The sequence below is a fragment of the Gadus morhua genome, chromosome 11 (genome assembly GCF_902167405.1).
Source record: "Gadus morhua chromosome 11, gadMor3.0, whole genome shotgun sequence".
In the NCBI taxonomy this organism is placed as follows: Eukaryota; Metazoa; Chordata; class Actinopteri; order Gadiformes; family Gadidae; genus Gadus; species Gadus morhua.
In genome coordinates, this window is record NC_044058.1 from 20,670,280 (window position 1) to 20,684,719 (window position 14,440).

At 49.7% G+C, this 14,440-nt stretch overlaps 1 protein-coding gene across 1 annotated transcript in view; it reads left to right on the forward strand.

The window, feature by feature from the left end:
* Positions 1-13,586, forward strand: part of triob (trio Rho guanine nucleotide exchange factor b) — a 135,647-nt gene extending 122,061 nt beyond the window's left edge. Inside the window, 13 exon segments of the mRNA XM_030369795.1 lie at positions 1-153; positions 437-614; positions 1,254-2,410; positions 4,187-4,443; positions 5,318-5,456; positions 5,565-5,592; positions 5,855-6,017; positions 6,446-6,567; positions 7,096-7,174; positions 7,475-7,675; positions 9,403-9,541; positions 9,717-9,903; positions 10,441-13,586. The exon segment at positions 1-153 is cut by the window's left edge and continues 39 nt beyond it. Of these exon segments, the coding sequence (XP_030225655.1) occupies positions 1-153; positions 437-614; positions 1,254-2,410; positions 4,187-4,443; positions 5,318-5,456; positions 5,565-5,592; positions 5,855-6,017; positions 6,446-6,567; positions 7,096-7,174; positions 7,475-7,675; positions 9,403-9,541; positions 9,717-9,903; positions 10,441-10,850 (3,213 nt within the window). The 3' untranslated portion in view covers positions 10,851-13,586.
* Positions 13,587-14,440: the final 854 nt, after the last annotated feature.

Below are 14,440 nucleotides of genomic sequence, written 5' to 3' on the forward strand. Positions count from 1 at the left end.
ACCTTCATGGTGTCGGACCAGGACGGAGGCCTCCTCTCCAGGATGAAGGAGAGGAGGGTCTTCCTCTTTGAGCAGATCGTCATCTTCAGCGAGCCCCTGGACAAGAAAAAGGGCTATACGACTCTGGGCTACCTCTTCAAGAACAGCGTCAAGGTGAGCTAACTACGCACAGCTTAACGGCCATCTGAGCAGCAGGCTCCTCTGTGTATTGCATCATTGCATCACATTGAGCATCCCCCCCCCCCCGGTAAACAATTCTGCGCAGGGGGCTGATAGGGGGAATTCGGGGGGGGCCCATCAGTACCTCTTGTATACAGGGCCCAGAATTTGGTGCTACGCCCCTGGCTGTCGGTACAGTAAGGATGCTCATAGAAAGTGCTAAGCGTTTACAATTGATTCACCCATCCACCTCTTCCTCTCCTCCTCACTCTTCCAGGTGAGCTGGCTGGGTCTGGAGGAGAACCCAGATGACCCCTGTAAGTTCACCCTGACGTCCCGGTCCACCAGCGGGGGGCAGGAGCGCTACACCCTGCACTCCCCCAGCTCCGCCGTCAGCCAGCTCTGGGTCCACCAGGTCAGCCAGATCCTGGAGAACCAGCGCAACTTCCTCAACGGTAAGGACCTCTACCCAACGAAGCACACTGAACAATGCTGACGAGAGGAAGTATAACATGGGAACCAAACGAAAACACTGAGAACTGCTGAAGTGAGGAATTATAACATAGGAACCAAAAGAAAACAGAACCAAACACTGCTGCCCAGAGCGACGAGACGAAAACCAACAGACATAGAACTATGAGTCATCAACGTTAGGTCAAGTCCGTTTTGTTTGTGTCATTCTTAGTCACGATAACAATCTCAAAGGCAACTTCAGGCCATATATGTATGACTCACGCTAACCCTAGCAGCCCTAAAGGGCACCAAAAAACTCAAAAGAAGAAGTGCAACGGGGTCCATGAGCCACATGCATGATAATATAACAAGCACTGTGGTTGTTATGTATGCAATGGATAGTCAACAGTATGCACTGCTATTCCCATGCCTTAGGGGGCGCTCTACAGCACCTGTGAAGTGTAACTTGTATCATTGTTGAGGTGCTAGTAAACCAGAGGTAAAATGGATATCGACGTCTCGACCTGCGTTCTTGTGTAACTACTCTGTTACTAACAAGTCGTCCTTGTATTATATAAGAAACCGAATAGTAGTGATTGTAATCAAGGCTTTTAATTATAATGTTATGTTTGTCGCCGTAGCGTTGACCTCTCCCATCGAGTACCAGAGGAACCACGTGGGGGGCGGCGGGGCCGGGGGCCCCCCCAGCAGCAGTAGCAGCGGTGGGGGCAGTGCCGGGGGTCTGGCCGGGGGCAGCAGCTCCAGCAACGCCCACAGCCTGGGAGGAGGAGGAGGAGGAGGAGGAGGAGGAGGAGGAGGAGGAGGAGGCGGCGGAGTCGTCGGAGGAGGAAGTGGCGGCGGCGGCGGCGGCGGAGGAGGAAGCTCCGGCGTCTCCGGCAGCAACTCGTCCCTGTGCGGCCCCCGCACCCGGCCCTCGCGCATCCCCCAGCCCTCCTCCCGCCTCCCACAGCCCGTCCACCACCACCACCCCCCGGGCCCCGACGGGCCCGACCCATCAGCAGGTACGTGGTCGTCTCCCTGCCGCACCCCCCCCACACCCCCCCTGACCCCCCGGGGCTCCCTCCTCCCGCCCAACCCCTACCCCTACCTGGACGCCGATGTCGTGGGGGAGGCTCTTGAGTCGGGGGGGCCCGAGGTGCCCCGGATGCGGGTGCTGGACGGGCCCCTGGGTAGCGGCGGCGGCGGCGGCGGTAGCATCGGCGGAGGCAGCAGCAGCGGCAGCAGTGGAGGCAGCAGCGGCAGCATCGCTAACAACGCTAACACCGCTAACGGCTTGTGTGGGAGCGCGGAGGGCAGCCCCGGGCGCCGGGGCCCCCGGGGGCCCTCAGGGGAGGGCCAGAGACATACCGCCGCGGGGATCCCGCAGATGGCGGTGGCCCCCTTGATCACGCTGCCCCTCAAGACCCCCCGGGTCGCCACGGTTACGCCGTTAGCCTCGCCGCAGTCTCCCAGTGGAGGAGGAGGAGGAGGAGGGTTCAACAAGGACGCCGGCGTCGTCCCCGCCAGCCCGGCTCACAAGGGCGGGACGTTCTGGGCCGGGGTCCCGGCGGTACCGGCCTCCCCCGCCGGCCGGTCGGGGGCCTTCCCCTTCCCCGCGGTCGGCGACGGGGCGGGGTCGTCCTGCGGGGGCGGCGGCGGCGGCGACTCTCTGGGCCGCGGCACGCCCTCCCAGCAGCACCGGCCCCGCTGCCACTCGGGTCACAGTAAGGACCAGGACCGCATGAGCACCTGCTCCTCCACCAGCGAGCAGTCCATACACTCCACCCAGAGCAACGGGGTAAGACGCCCCCCCCCCCCCCCCCCCCCACCACCACCACCACCGACGCCCCCCACGCACCCCGCCCCTCTTCAAGGCTCCCCGCCTGGCCCCGATGCTGAGCGCCACTAGTCACTAACACGGCCTCGCTGGCTGGCTGGTCAGTCGGAGCCTCTTCTGGGGCACTGCCTTCGCTTCCTCATGCCTAATACCACTGATGCTACTACTACTACTACTACTACTACTACTACTACTGCCGCTGCGCCCTGGAAATTAACTGCTATCTCAGCCCACTAACTCGGCCACGTGTGTGTGTGTGTGTGTGTGTGTGTGTGTGTGTGTGTGTGTGTGTGTGTGTGTGTGTGTGTGTGTGTGTGTGTGTGTGTGTGTGTGTGTGTGTGTGTGTGTGTGTGTGTGTGTGTCCGTGCGTGTGTGCGCTCTGCGTGCACGGCCTGTGTGGACATTTTTCGCGTTGTGTGCTGGATGGATCGCACTAACAGTTTCTGGATGGTAAAACAACGTTTCTGTACATGCTGGTTGGGTGTTTTCTCTCCCGATGCACCCTCTTCCCTGTCGCTTTAAGCGACCAGCCCCCCCGACACTATTGTGCCGATACTGTCAGTGTCCTTGTTGCACTGTTGGCAGTCTGGTCCCACACACTTCAGGAGCTGTTCTGTCATCGCAGAATCTTTGTCCCCATTTCTCTTACATGCGGGAACACTCGACTACCACCTACGCCCTCTTCCTCCTAAGTTCCCCCTCCCTCCCTCCCTCCCTCCCCCCCTCCCTCCCTCCCTCCCTCCCTCCCTCCCTCCCTCACTCCCTCCCTACAAACAGTATTTCCCCTGGATTAATGCATCTGCTGTGTTTCCTTTGCAATTGATCCGTTGCTGTTAAGGAAACTAGACACAGACACACACACACAGACACACAGACACGTCCAGAAATATGGAAGTAAACTCAAACTTAGCTCGTCGTTATGCAAGGTTATTTTGGATATAGCCTCATTTCCCCTATCAACCTCATCTGTATATGATAACACAAACATGCTTCAAAGTAACGCTTTCTTCACTGCATGCGATTCAATCAAACCCAACGTTTGATTGCTGAGATCCTGAATACTAACACTGACCTCCGTTTCAGTATAATTAAGTATCGGTCTTAACTTGACCCTCTGTGTGTGTGTGTGTGTGTGTGTGTGTGTGTGTGTGTGTGTGTGTGTGTGTGTGTGTGTGTGTGTGTGTGTGTGTGTGTGTGTGTGTGTGTGTGTGTGTGTGTGTGTGTGTGTGTGTGTGTTCATGTTTATATTGAAACCACCAAGGGGATTTCCCCTGCAGGGTAAAAGCAATGGGTGTGAAGATGTCTGTACTAACACCCTGTGTGTGTTTTCCCCCGGGAGATTAAAATAAGTATGTGTGATGCCCCCCTGCAGTGTGTGTGTGTGTGTGTGTGTGATATGTCTGTATTAACATCACCCTCTGTGTGTGTTTTCCCCCTGGAGATTAAAAGCAGTGTGTGTGCGGTTGCCCCCCTGCAGTGTGTGGGCGCGTGTGTGTGCATATGATCCTGTCTGTATTAACACCAGCCCCTGTTTGTGTTTTTCCCCCTGGATCTAAAAAGTCATGTACACGTTTTCCCCCCTGCAGTGTGTGTGTGTGTGATATCATGTCTGTATTAGCATCACCCACGCAGTGTGTGTGTGTGTGTGTGTGTGTGTGTGTGTGTGTGTGTGTGTGTGTGTGTGTGTGTGTGTGTGTGTGTGTGATCTCATATCTGTACTCTCCCCCCCTCCTGCAGAGTGAAAGCAGCAGCAGCAGCAGCAGCACGGTGTCAACCATGCTGGTGACCCAGGACTACGGGGCCGTGAAGGAGGACGAGGTGAGCGTGCTGCAGGGCGAGGTGGTGCAGATGCTGGCCAGCAACCAGCAGAACATGTACCTGGTTTACCGGGCCGCCACGCAGCACTGCCCGGCCGCCGAGGGCTGGATCCCCGGCCACGTGCTGGGCCACACCTCGGCCTCCGTCACGCCCGACCTCCCGGAGGGCACCATCAAGTACGTGAGGGGTGGGGTCGTGGAGGCCGATTGGCCAACCGCGGGAATCACCGTGTGTCGTGGAACATTTCGTTTTTTACTTTTGTATACTGAGGAAAGATACTTCATATCGTCCAATGTGCTAAATTACTAAACTAAAAATATCTCAAAATATTCTAAAAAGCAGCAAAAGTTAACAATAAATGACAACCTAGAACAGGGGTGCCCAACCACTCGATCGCGGTCTACCAGTAGACCGCCGACAGATCCCAAGTCGACCGCGAGGGGTGAAGAAGAAAAAAATATATATAATTATTTTTTTAAATAAAATAAAATTTGCGCGGGACATATACGCGCGGTAGCGCATGCGCTGTCAACAGCAGTTGAAAGCCGTCAACTGAAGTCCGTAGGTTCACGATACAACCCCCCCCCCCCCCCCCCCCCCCCGCTTGAAGGTAGGTTTGCAATATTGACACTAGGCCGGTAGATCTCGGGAGGTTGGCTACTTGAAAAGTAGATCTTGGGTCAAAAAAGGTTTGGCACCCCTGACCTAGAATATTCATATTATTGTTTGAATAATGTCTCCGATGGAGACATTATAGTGTATAAGATTAGGCCCCTCCCACTTTGTAAGCGGGAGACTTTCAGAATTCAAAGAAGTCATTAACAGCGTTGGGTCCATGATTACTGGCTTATTTGCAACTGTGTGGTGCGACCTAACTGGAGTAAGTGGGTGGGGTTTTTGGAAGGTGGATTGCTTGATTCTTCAACATTTACATTTAGCAGACACTTTTAACCAAAGCGATCGGTTCATACATACATTCTCACATTAAAGGCAAAGTCGACCAAAAAAAAAAACAATTTCCTGTCTGTGGGTATGTGTGTGTCTGTGCAGAAAATCATTATCATGGCACACAGCACTTCGTATCCGACGTAAATCTGAGAAGAGGGACAAGGAGGGCAGGAAGGAGACCAAGATGGAGAACGGCTTCCGCAAATCCCAGGACGGCCTGGCAAACAAAGTCTCTGTCAAGGTAGCGCCTCCTACACACTCACACGCTCAAACACAGAGTTGATTGCTTTTTTGACACAAGTCTTGTCCATAAACACTAATATTGTGCTCTATTCTGGGCTTCTTTCAGCTTCTAAACCCCAACTACATAAATAATGGTACGTACACCTGGTTTGAGGACTTTTTTTTACGTTGCCTTACAAAATGTTTCCTTTAGAAAGCTTGAATTTTGCCAACTGTAATTGCTTTAGTGATTTAATAATTTGTCTTGTTACTCCTTATTTATAATTCAAAATGTGCTTTTCATTTCTCTGGACCCAAAGAACTGTTCAATTTAAAACCCTTATTGAAAAGACCAAAAAAAAAGTATGAACTAAGATTTCACAATTCAATGTTGACCTTTGACCTCCCTCCCCCCAGCACCCCCTGAGTTCCTGGTGCCCGTGGCCGACGTGGCGTGCGACCGAGGGGACAACGTCACCCTGCGCTGCAAAGTGTGCGGCCGGCCTCGGGCCACCGTGTCCTGGCACGGCCCCGACAACAGCGCCCTCGGCAACAGCAGCCGCTTCAGCGTCAGCTACAGGTAGCTAATTAGTCCCGCTAATTAGTTACTCTTCTTTCATCATCTTTCATCATTAACGAGAAGAAACTCACTTCACATCTGCATGGGAATGTTAGTGCAAAGGTCTAATTCTCCCATATTTGTATATTATTAATATTGAATTTATTCTCCATTTTCTGAAATGGCTTGAAAATAATTACTAACTGACTTCTGTGCAAATTATTCGGACAAAAAAATTGCCTTTTTTTTTTAATGGAAATTCATTTAAAATAGCTTAAGTAGCCAAGAAATCCATCCACCAGTGCTTAAGTAGCCAAGCACTGGTGGATGGATTTCATTGTTGTACCACATGAAAACATCAATCATAAGAGAAGCACATGACTTTGCACTGAAAAAGAGGCGGTGCCCCCACCCACCATAAAGACTCCCTCCACCCCTGCCTCCTACAGCGAGACCGGGGAGGCGGTGCTGAACATCCTGGGCGCCTCGGCGGAGGACGTGGGCGTGTACACCTGCATCGCCACCAACGTCTCGGGCTCTGTCACCTCCTCCGCCAGCCTCAGGGTCTTAGGTAGGTGGGTGGAGCGATGGAGTGGGTAGAATAGACCTTCATCACAGAGGTGTTATAGCAGGGGGGGGGGGGGTAACCTAAAAACAGGTGTAGCTCGTTAAGGTAATTAGGGGATGCACCTCATGAGATACACCTGGGTTCGGCCCTGCTGTAACTACGTCTGTGTTTTAATGTTGTAATGGTCGGTGAATGTTGAATGATAGTCTTGCTATGTGGCCAGTGGTGGATGCAATGTTTTAATGGTTTGAGTGTGCTTTAATTCAGCAGACTGTGTCACTCCATCTTCTGTGTAATGCAACGTAATGAAAATGATCGCCAAAAGTTAAAGCTGTGACTTTTTCATTAAATGGCATAATGAGGATGAAATACTCATTATTAATAACTGTCTATAAACTTGTACTAGTCTAGTTCGGGCCTACCAGTTGAGGAGCCAGGCTTACCGGGTCTTAGAGGATACAAACTGAGAGGCTATCCTGCTGCTTTGTATTGTAATAGTTCATAATGTGAGACCGAACTCTGCTCTCCCAGGGGCCTCTGACGACAGGAGTGAATTCGTCTGGAAGAGCAGCTTTGAGTCCTACTACACCGAGACCAGTGAGCTGGGAAGGTAACGTTCATATGCATATAGTGTGGACTGCATTGTGTCAAATGAAAAAAAAGAATAAGTTCCTAATCGACTTCACACCCTCCGCCAAACACACACACACTCTGCTCGTAAGTCGGTTTGGCGCACGACACCTACACCGACGCCACATACAAACGTCACAGCCCGCCTTCGGCTACGCAGCTACACAAACAACAGCTACACAGACTTCACACCTGGTGACCCAGGTTTGAACTCCTCCTTTACCCCGTCTAACCACCATTCCCCCCCCAACCCCCCCCACCACCTTGTGTCGGCTCCCAGGGGCCGTTTCTCGGTGGCCAAGCGGTGCGAGCAGCGGGGGAGCAAGCGCTCGGTGGTGGCCAAGCACGTGAACAAGCGTCTGCTGCGGCGAGAGCAGGTGCTGCGGGAGGTTCGGCTGCTGCAATCGCTGGACCACCCCAACCTGGTGGGGCTGTTGGACACCTACCAGACGGCCACCAGCTATGTGCTCGTCCTGGAGATGTGAGACCCCCCCCCCCCCCCCCCCTCCCGTTCGCTTTGCTTTTGTTTTTCAATGTGTGCGTTTTGCGTTTCTTTTTTGTGTTTTCTTCTTTTGTGTCGTATGAATGAGATTGCCATACCTCTTTTTTCTTCTGTTTTATGTTTTTGCGTTGATCTCCCTTTCCTTTACGCTACCTATAAAGCACCAGTACGCCATACAATCTGTTGTATTTTCTATTCCATTGACCTAGTTTGATCAATCGATTGTTCAGCTTTTTCAAAACATTTGTTTGAAAGACAACCATCTTTGACTGCGGTTAGAGTTAACTCCAACACCTTTTCGTGCACCAAATTGCAAGCATAGTCTTTTGTTGCACCTTTTTTTTTTAACACCAAAAGGGAAGTGAGCAAAAGCGCTGTTTGATCACGCGAGTACACAAGTTAGAGTGTTGTGAAGCATAGTGGAGGAGGAGGAGGATGGGCTCTCTTGTGAACAACGTTTCTTTCTTCCTTGCATTGACTGCATGGATTCCCGTCGCACCGTCCTTTGTGGAGTCAGCACACCTTAAAAAGGTGTGCTGACTCCACACTGTAAAAAATAAAAAGTTGAGAAAACTCAAAATTGCAAGGCAACTTACTGCAATCAATTTTTGAGTTTTGAGCCCAACAAAAGATCTTGTGTTTTAAAAAAGTTCCAACAACTAATATTATTTTGTTTGTATAATTACATTTTCTTTTTTAGACAAACTTGAAAGTTAGAGTTATACCAACTAAGATTTTTACATTTTACAAAACTCAAAAAAGTAAGTCAGGGTTGTTAACTTAATATTTCAAATTAAGGTTAATAACATTTAAAATTGCATTTTCAAAGAATACAAAACAAGTTTTAAGTTCACTGTATTCAAATTAATAATTGGAAACTTCCATTTTACATCTCTGAATGCAAGACAGCAATAGAACAAGCAACATGTTGCTAGTTCAGCAGTAGAGAATCGCTGTCTAAATGCAGCAAACCAAAGTGCAGAACAAGTTTGACATTATGGTCAAATACATTCAAACATATTGTGGCGAGCAGTGCGGGAAGGACGAGACGGGAGCCCAGGTTAAACGGTGACGCAACTCTCGTGCCTCATGCACCGCACATCCCTGAGAGCTGCCTTTATTTAACACACACCCACAAGTTCCACAACACACAGCACACCGCACACCCAACCAACGGAACGGTAACGGTCTCGTAACAGTGGCGGCAACACTACACACAATAAACAACACACAAACAATAAAGACCCCAAACCCGTTAACCCCACTTAACCTAACAGAAACAAATTGACAAAAGGCAATAAACCCCTTTTTCCCAACCGGCATCACGAATACCCAGACTCCCCGGGGGGTAGGAGTCGCCACAATATTTACCATCTTGTAAACATGTCATTGTGCAGTGCATAACAATTGTAACAATAGCAACAACATTGCTGACATATCTGAAGTGGCCGTGTCAAATACAAATATACAACACAGTTCCAACATGGAACTGTGTTGTGATACGTAGCGAAGACCCACGACGTGCAGGAATGTAGGTGAATGCGATGATGTCATCGTTTGCGTTTCAGGCTAAATGTTGTTCATGCTACGTGCCATTCCCCTGCCTCCCGCTCCTGAAGCATAAGGTTGGAGGACTCCGTTCTCGTGTTAACGTGCGTGTCGTGGTGGTGGTGGTGGTGGTGGTGGTGGTGGTGGTGGTGCTTTAGGGCGGAGCAGGGCCGGCTGCTGGACTACATCGTGAGCTGGGGCAGCCTGACGGAGGAGAAGGTGGCCTTCTACCTGCGGGACGTCCTGGAGGCCCTGCACTACCTCCACAGCTGGAGGATAGCACACCTGGACGTCAAGGTACGGAGATCTCTCACACACACACACACACACACACACACACACACACGCCTAGTCTTTCTCTATGATCTGTGGGATAAGTGTAAGCTCATAAATAATATTCATGGGTATTGCTAATGCGCATGTATTCCCTTTCTCCTCCCCCACTACCCCACCCTGTCCCTTCACCCCTCAGCCGGAGAACCTGCTGGTGGAGCACGTCTCCTCCCAGCCCACGGTGAAGCTCACAGACTTTGGCGACGCGGTCCAGCTGGAGCCGCCCTCCTCCTACGTCCACCCGCTCCTCGGCAGCCCGGAGTTCGCCGCTCCGGAGCTGGTACTGGGTCAGCCCGCCTCCGTCATGGCCGACATGTGGAGCTTGGGTACGTCGGAACAGAGCTGAGACACCGGGGGGGGGGGGGGGGAAGGGAACGTGAATGTGACAATGTCATGTGCTACCCTTTTACTGGAATCCTCCAAACACACGTCGGTTTCCTCAAGGGTGTGTGTGGTGATGGCTGGTTGAACCTGTGCACACTGATTGCTCAGAGTACAACAGGTGTGCAGCCTCGCCCAGCCCAGTCCGATCGGTCCAACTCGGGCCAGGTGAGGCTGCTTCGGCCAGCCGTCAGCCTCACTGGAGCTAGGAAAAACCTGAGTACAAAGACGACACACAGATTAGTTACTACCACATTGCTTTGCTTCATTTATTTCGGTCCTTGGTTAATAATTATAGAACATCTGTATTTATATCGTGTTTTTCTAAATAGTCAGACACTCGTGCGTTTACGTCATAGAGACATCAAATATTAGCTAAAATTTGTATCAACAGAGAATCAGATTAAAGCACGTAGCGATTAAATGGTGCTCCGTGTTTTACGGCATCGTGGCTAACGGCGTGATCGACGTGCGTTCCCCAGGAGTGGTGACCTACGTGGTGCTGAGCGGGGCGTCGCCCTTCCTGGACGACAGCGTGGAGGAGACGTGTCTGAACGCGTGCCGGCTGGACTTCAGCTTCCCACACGACTACTTCCGGGGCGTGAGCGCCGCCGCCCGCGACTTCGTGTGCGCGCTGCTCCGGAGCGAGCCGGACGCACGGCCCGGCGCCGCCGCCTGCCTGCGGATGCCGTGGCTACAGCCCCGCGGCGGCCCGCGTGCTGGAGGACCCCCGACCCCGGCGCCCCATGCCGCACCCCCCCCGGTGGGGGACGTCCACCTGGACACCTCCCGCCTCATCTCCTTTATCGAGCGCCGGAAGCACCAGACGGACGTGCGGCCCGTCGCCGCCACGCAGCACTTCCTCCACAGCCGCCTCCTCGACCACGCCTGATGGGCCGCGGCCCGGTTGTGACCGCACGACCCCCCCCCCCCCCCCCCCCCCCGGGAGGAGGTCAGGTGGGGTCGGGTGACCCGAGGGGGTCGGTGCTGCAGCTGCTGAAGAAACGTCGGCCCCCCCTGCCCATAAATCGAACGCATCTCGGATACGAGGTGATGTCCCCGCCCCCTCCACCCCGACACACACACACACATGCCGACACACACACAAACACGCCTCCTCACTCGGCCATGAAATGTCCTGCTGCTGCTGCTGTCTGACTGACTGACCTCTGCTGAAATTCCCCTCCCCCCGATCCAACCCCCCCCCCCCCCCCTCTTTCTTTATCATCTCAACCTACTTCTACGTGGTCATCTGTGGCCCTCGTCCCGGACACTCCATTGGCATATGGACGTATGCCCGCACAACAATGAGAGGAACTGTTTGAAGTTTTTTCCCGTTTCAAACATAAGACATTAGCAGGGAGAGAAGCGAGCTTTCTCAAAAGAGCCAGCGTGTGCTAGTCTTTGGTTGTCAGACGGTGTTGAAATATATAAATAAGTGAAGAGGAAAGAACAATACTGTATAGGTGGGAAAAGGGGGAAAAAAACGAATTCAGGTCGGTTTTGGTTGAACACGAGAATATATGTTTGTCATTTGTATCGAGAGAGAGAACTTTTTTTGTAAAACAATACATGTACAGTGTTGGACGAAAAAATTGAATTATCTTTAAAGACACCACTTTTGAAAAGCAGTGTTTCCAGGCAAGGTGGAACAAATCAATAATAGATAGAAGCGAGTTGCATGGACAAAGCGGTTCCCTTCCATAGGGTCCAAGTTTAAGATAAAGACCAAAACCCTGTTTAGTTTTAGTTTTCCCGAAGATATGCTGTCGTTTCATTCAATGCAATAGTTTGCTTACGGTTGCCCCCCCCCCCCCCCCCCCCCTTGTTTCAGTTTAAACTATTTTATCGTTAAGTGACACACTTACACTAAGTGACTACATGAACGGGAGAAGGAGCAGAAGAAGAAAACATGTTTTTTTTGGAAAGAAATCGAATCATATTTCTTAGTGCATCCGCCTTATTTTGTAAATAATATGTTCCTGCCTTCCATATTCATTTTGAAGAATTTGTCACCAAACTGACGCAAACACAGCGTTTCATGCGTGAGTCTGATCCGTTGAAGAAGAATGGAGTCATTGGAGCAATAAGAAAAAAAAAAGTTGAAATAAGGCTCCCTCATTCTCTGCGGTGGCCGGACACTGACGATGAGCCGAAAGCGCTAATAGAACTGCACTCGTATTTTGTGTTGGTTACCACGTGCAATGTTGCAGCTTTAACCTTTATGCAACTATTTATGAAGACTTGTTTTGTAGCTGTATTCTTTGGGAAAAAAAAGGCATGTACGTATCTAGTACTGCGATACTGTAGATGTCTGTATTGTGTTAAGTCTTATGTATTAAGTTCAGTATTACATCTTGCAACCCTTACAAACAGAGGGTGTTTAAGAGATAATGTATAAGAAAAATGTGTATCTATATTATATATGCACTTATGCTTTCAAGAGTTTGTCATTGCGCCAATGTGTTTTTTATTCTTTTCTGTTACGAAACCAAAGTTGAGTATTCTTTACCCTTTTTTTTCCTGCTAAAATGTGTTATGATTTATCTTATTAAATTATAGAAGACCACTCAGACCGTAGAGGTATATGGGTTTACATTGGTTCAGTTTGGTTGTATTTATTCTGGATGTCCCAAGGAGTGTTTACTTTTACGTTCTTTGAAGCTGTGCACAAAATTCTTCTTCCGTGATTTTCGATTGCTTTGTGTAGATGGATACCAATGTGTGTTTCAGTGTTTTTGTTCTGCACCCCCCCCCCTCCCCCCCCTCACGGCCATCAGACTTGGTAAACAACCTTCACCAAGCGATGTTTGTCTTTTGAATAACTGGGATTCACACTGCTCTGTAGCCTCAGAGTGACCCCAGAGACTTCCAATCACCTCCCCTCTCTTGTCAGGGCAGTATCCTAAGCCCGCCCCCAAACACCAGAACCTCCCGCCTCCAAAAAAGAAAATCAATACATCGGGTTATCTCGCATTTTGCACTCATTTTCAGTTGAAACACATTGAAGTCCTTGAGAACTGGTATCTTTATTTTTATTGGCTAGTCGTTTTTTTTTTTTATTGGTATGTGTGCCAGTCCAGTGAGCTCTTCAAAAAATCACTTTGTGTTCTGGGCTCATCTTCAAAGATTGATGACGTCGTGGACCACTTCAGTCAGTCCAACGTTTATTCGTGTTCTTTGTCTGTTAATACCCGTGTATAGCTTCAAGACCTTCGCGTCTTGTCCTTTTTGATTTTATTTATTGACGTTGGTCTGGGTGTTTCCCAAAAGTATGAAAACAGTGAGATTGTTGGGTGTCCATAACTAAGCTCGGTCCTGGAGCGTGCTCTGGAGGCCCGGACTGAGACGCCTTTGGAAAGCCCCGTTTGTTAGTCGTTATGTAAAGATGTACAGAGAGGAGAAGGAGCAGGCTCGTGTTCAGGATGTGAACCTCATAACTTTTGACATATTTGATACATTATAGTACAAGACTGCAGCAATGTCATATTTGAATGTCTTTTTTTTTTCTTTTTTTTGCATGTATATTTCTTTGTACAGAAAAGGCATAATGTGTTTACACATTATTCTGTTGTAAATATATTTTTGTCCTCTGGTTACTTTGCCATTAAACGTACATGGAACATGAGTTGACTACTAGCGTGTTTCAGCGCAAAATTTCGCAGTAAACACCACTTACTTCCCCAAAGTGTCGTTCTGAAATACTTTAGGTATCCTGCCTTGTGTGCAGATACTCCTACCATTATGTTAACATCAACCGATCAACGTGTGAATTTCTTTGTTTCAATCTTTCTCTTTTGAGTCCTGTTCATTTGTCTCTGTGACATCATAGTGCAACGAATATTACAACTGCCATGTAAGTGCCGGATGAATGTATTGTTACGCTGTGATACTTTTTGACATATTTGTAGGTCTCTTTTATCATCAGATAAATATTCTGGCTCCATTTCCATCTAACATTTCGACATCCTCCAGTAACCTCGAGCATCAACATACACACATAATGTGTGTGTGTTGTAGGTGTTGTACGTCAGAGAGAACAGGAACAGGAACGAAATAGTCACCATGACATCTTTAGAACCATACCGTTCTTGATAAGAGGTGGTAGGCAGGATGTCGATTCAAATGAAATTATCACCAACGAGATTCCCATCATAGGCATTTAACAATTACATAGAAAAGAGTGTCATGTGGTCTTTCTGGCGAAAAACCTTTATCTGACTGAAACAACTGACTTGTTTTGAGAAGGTAAAACACTGAGACAATAGCTGCTTGGCCAACAGAGTGGGTTGGCCAAGTTTAACTGCTAAAGCTAAACCTAGCATATTTTTGTCAGTAAGCACCCACTGCAGCCTCCAAATAATATTATTTTACAAAATCGTTTGATGTTTTACAGTGTTTTAGAACTTTTGAGGATGGCGCAAAAACAACAGGAATTGTCCTTGCGGGTCACTATGGGGTCACACAACCCAACGTTTTAAA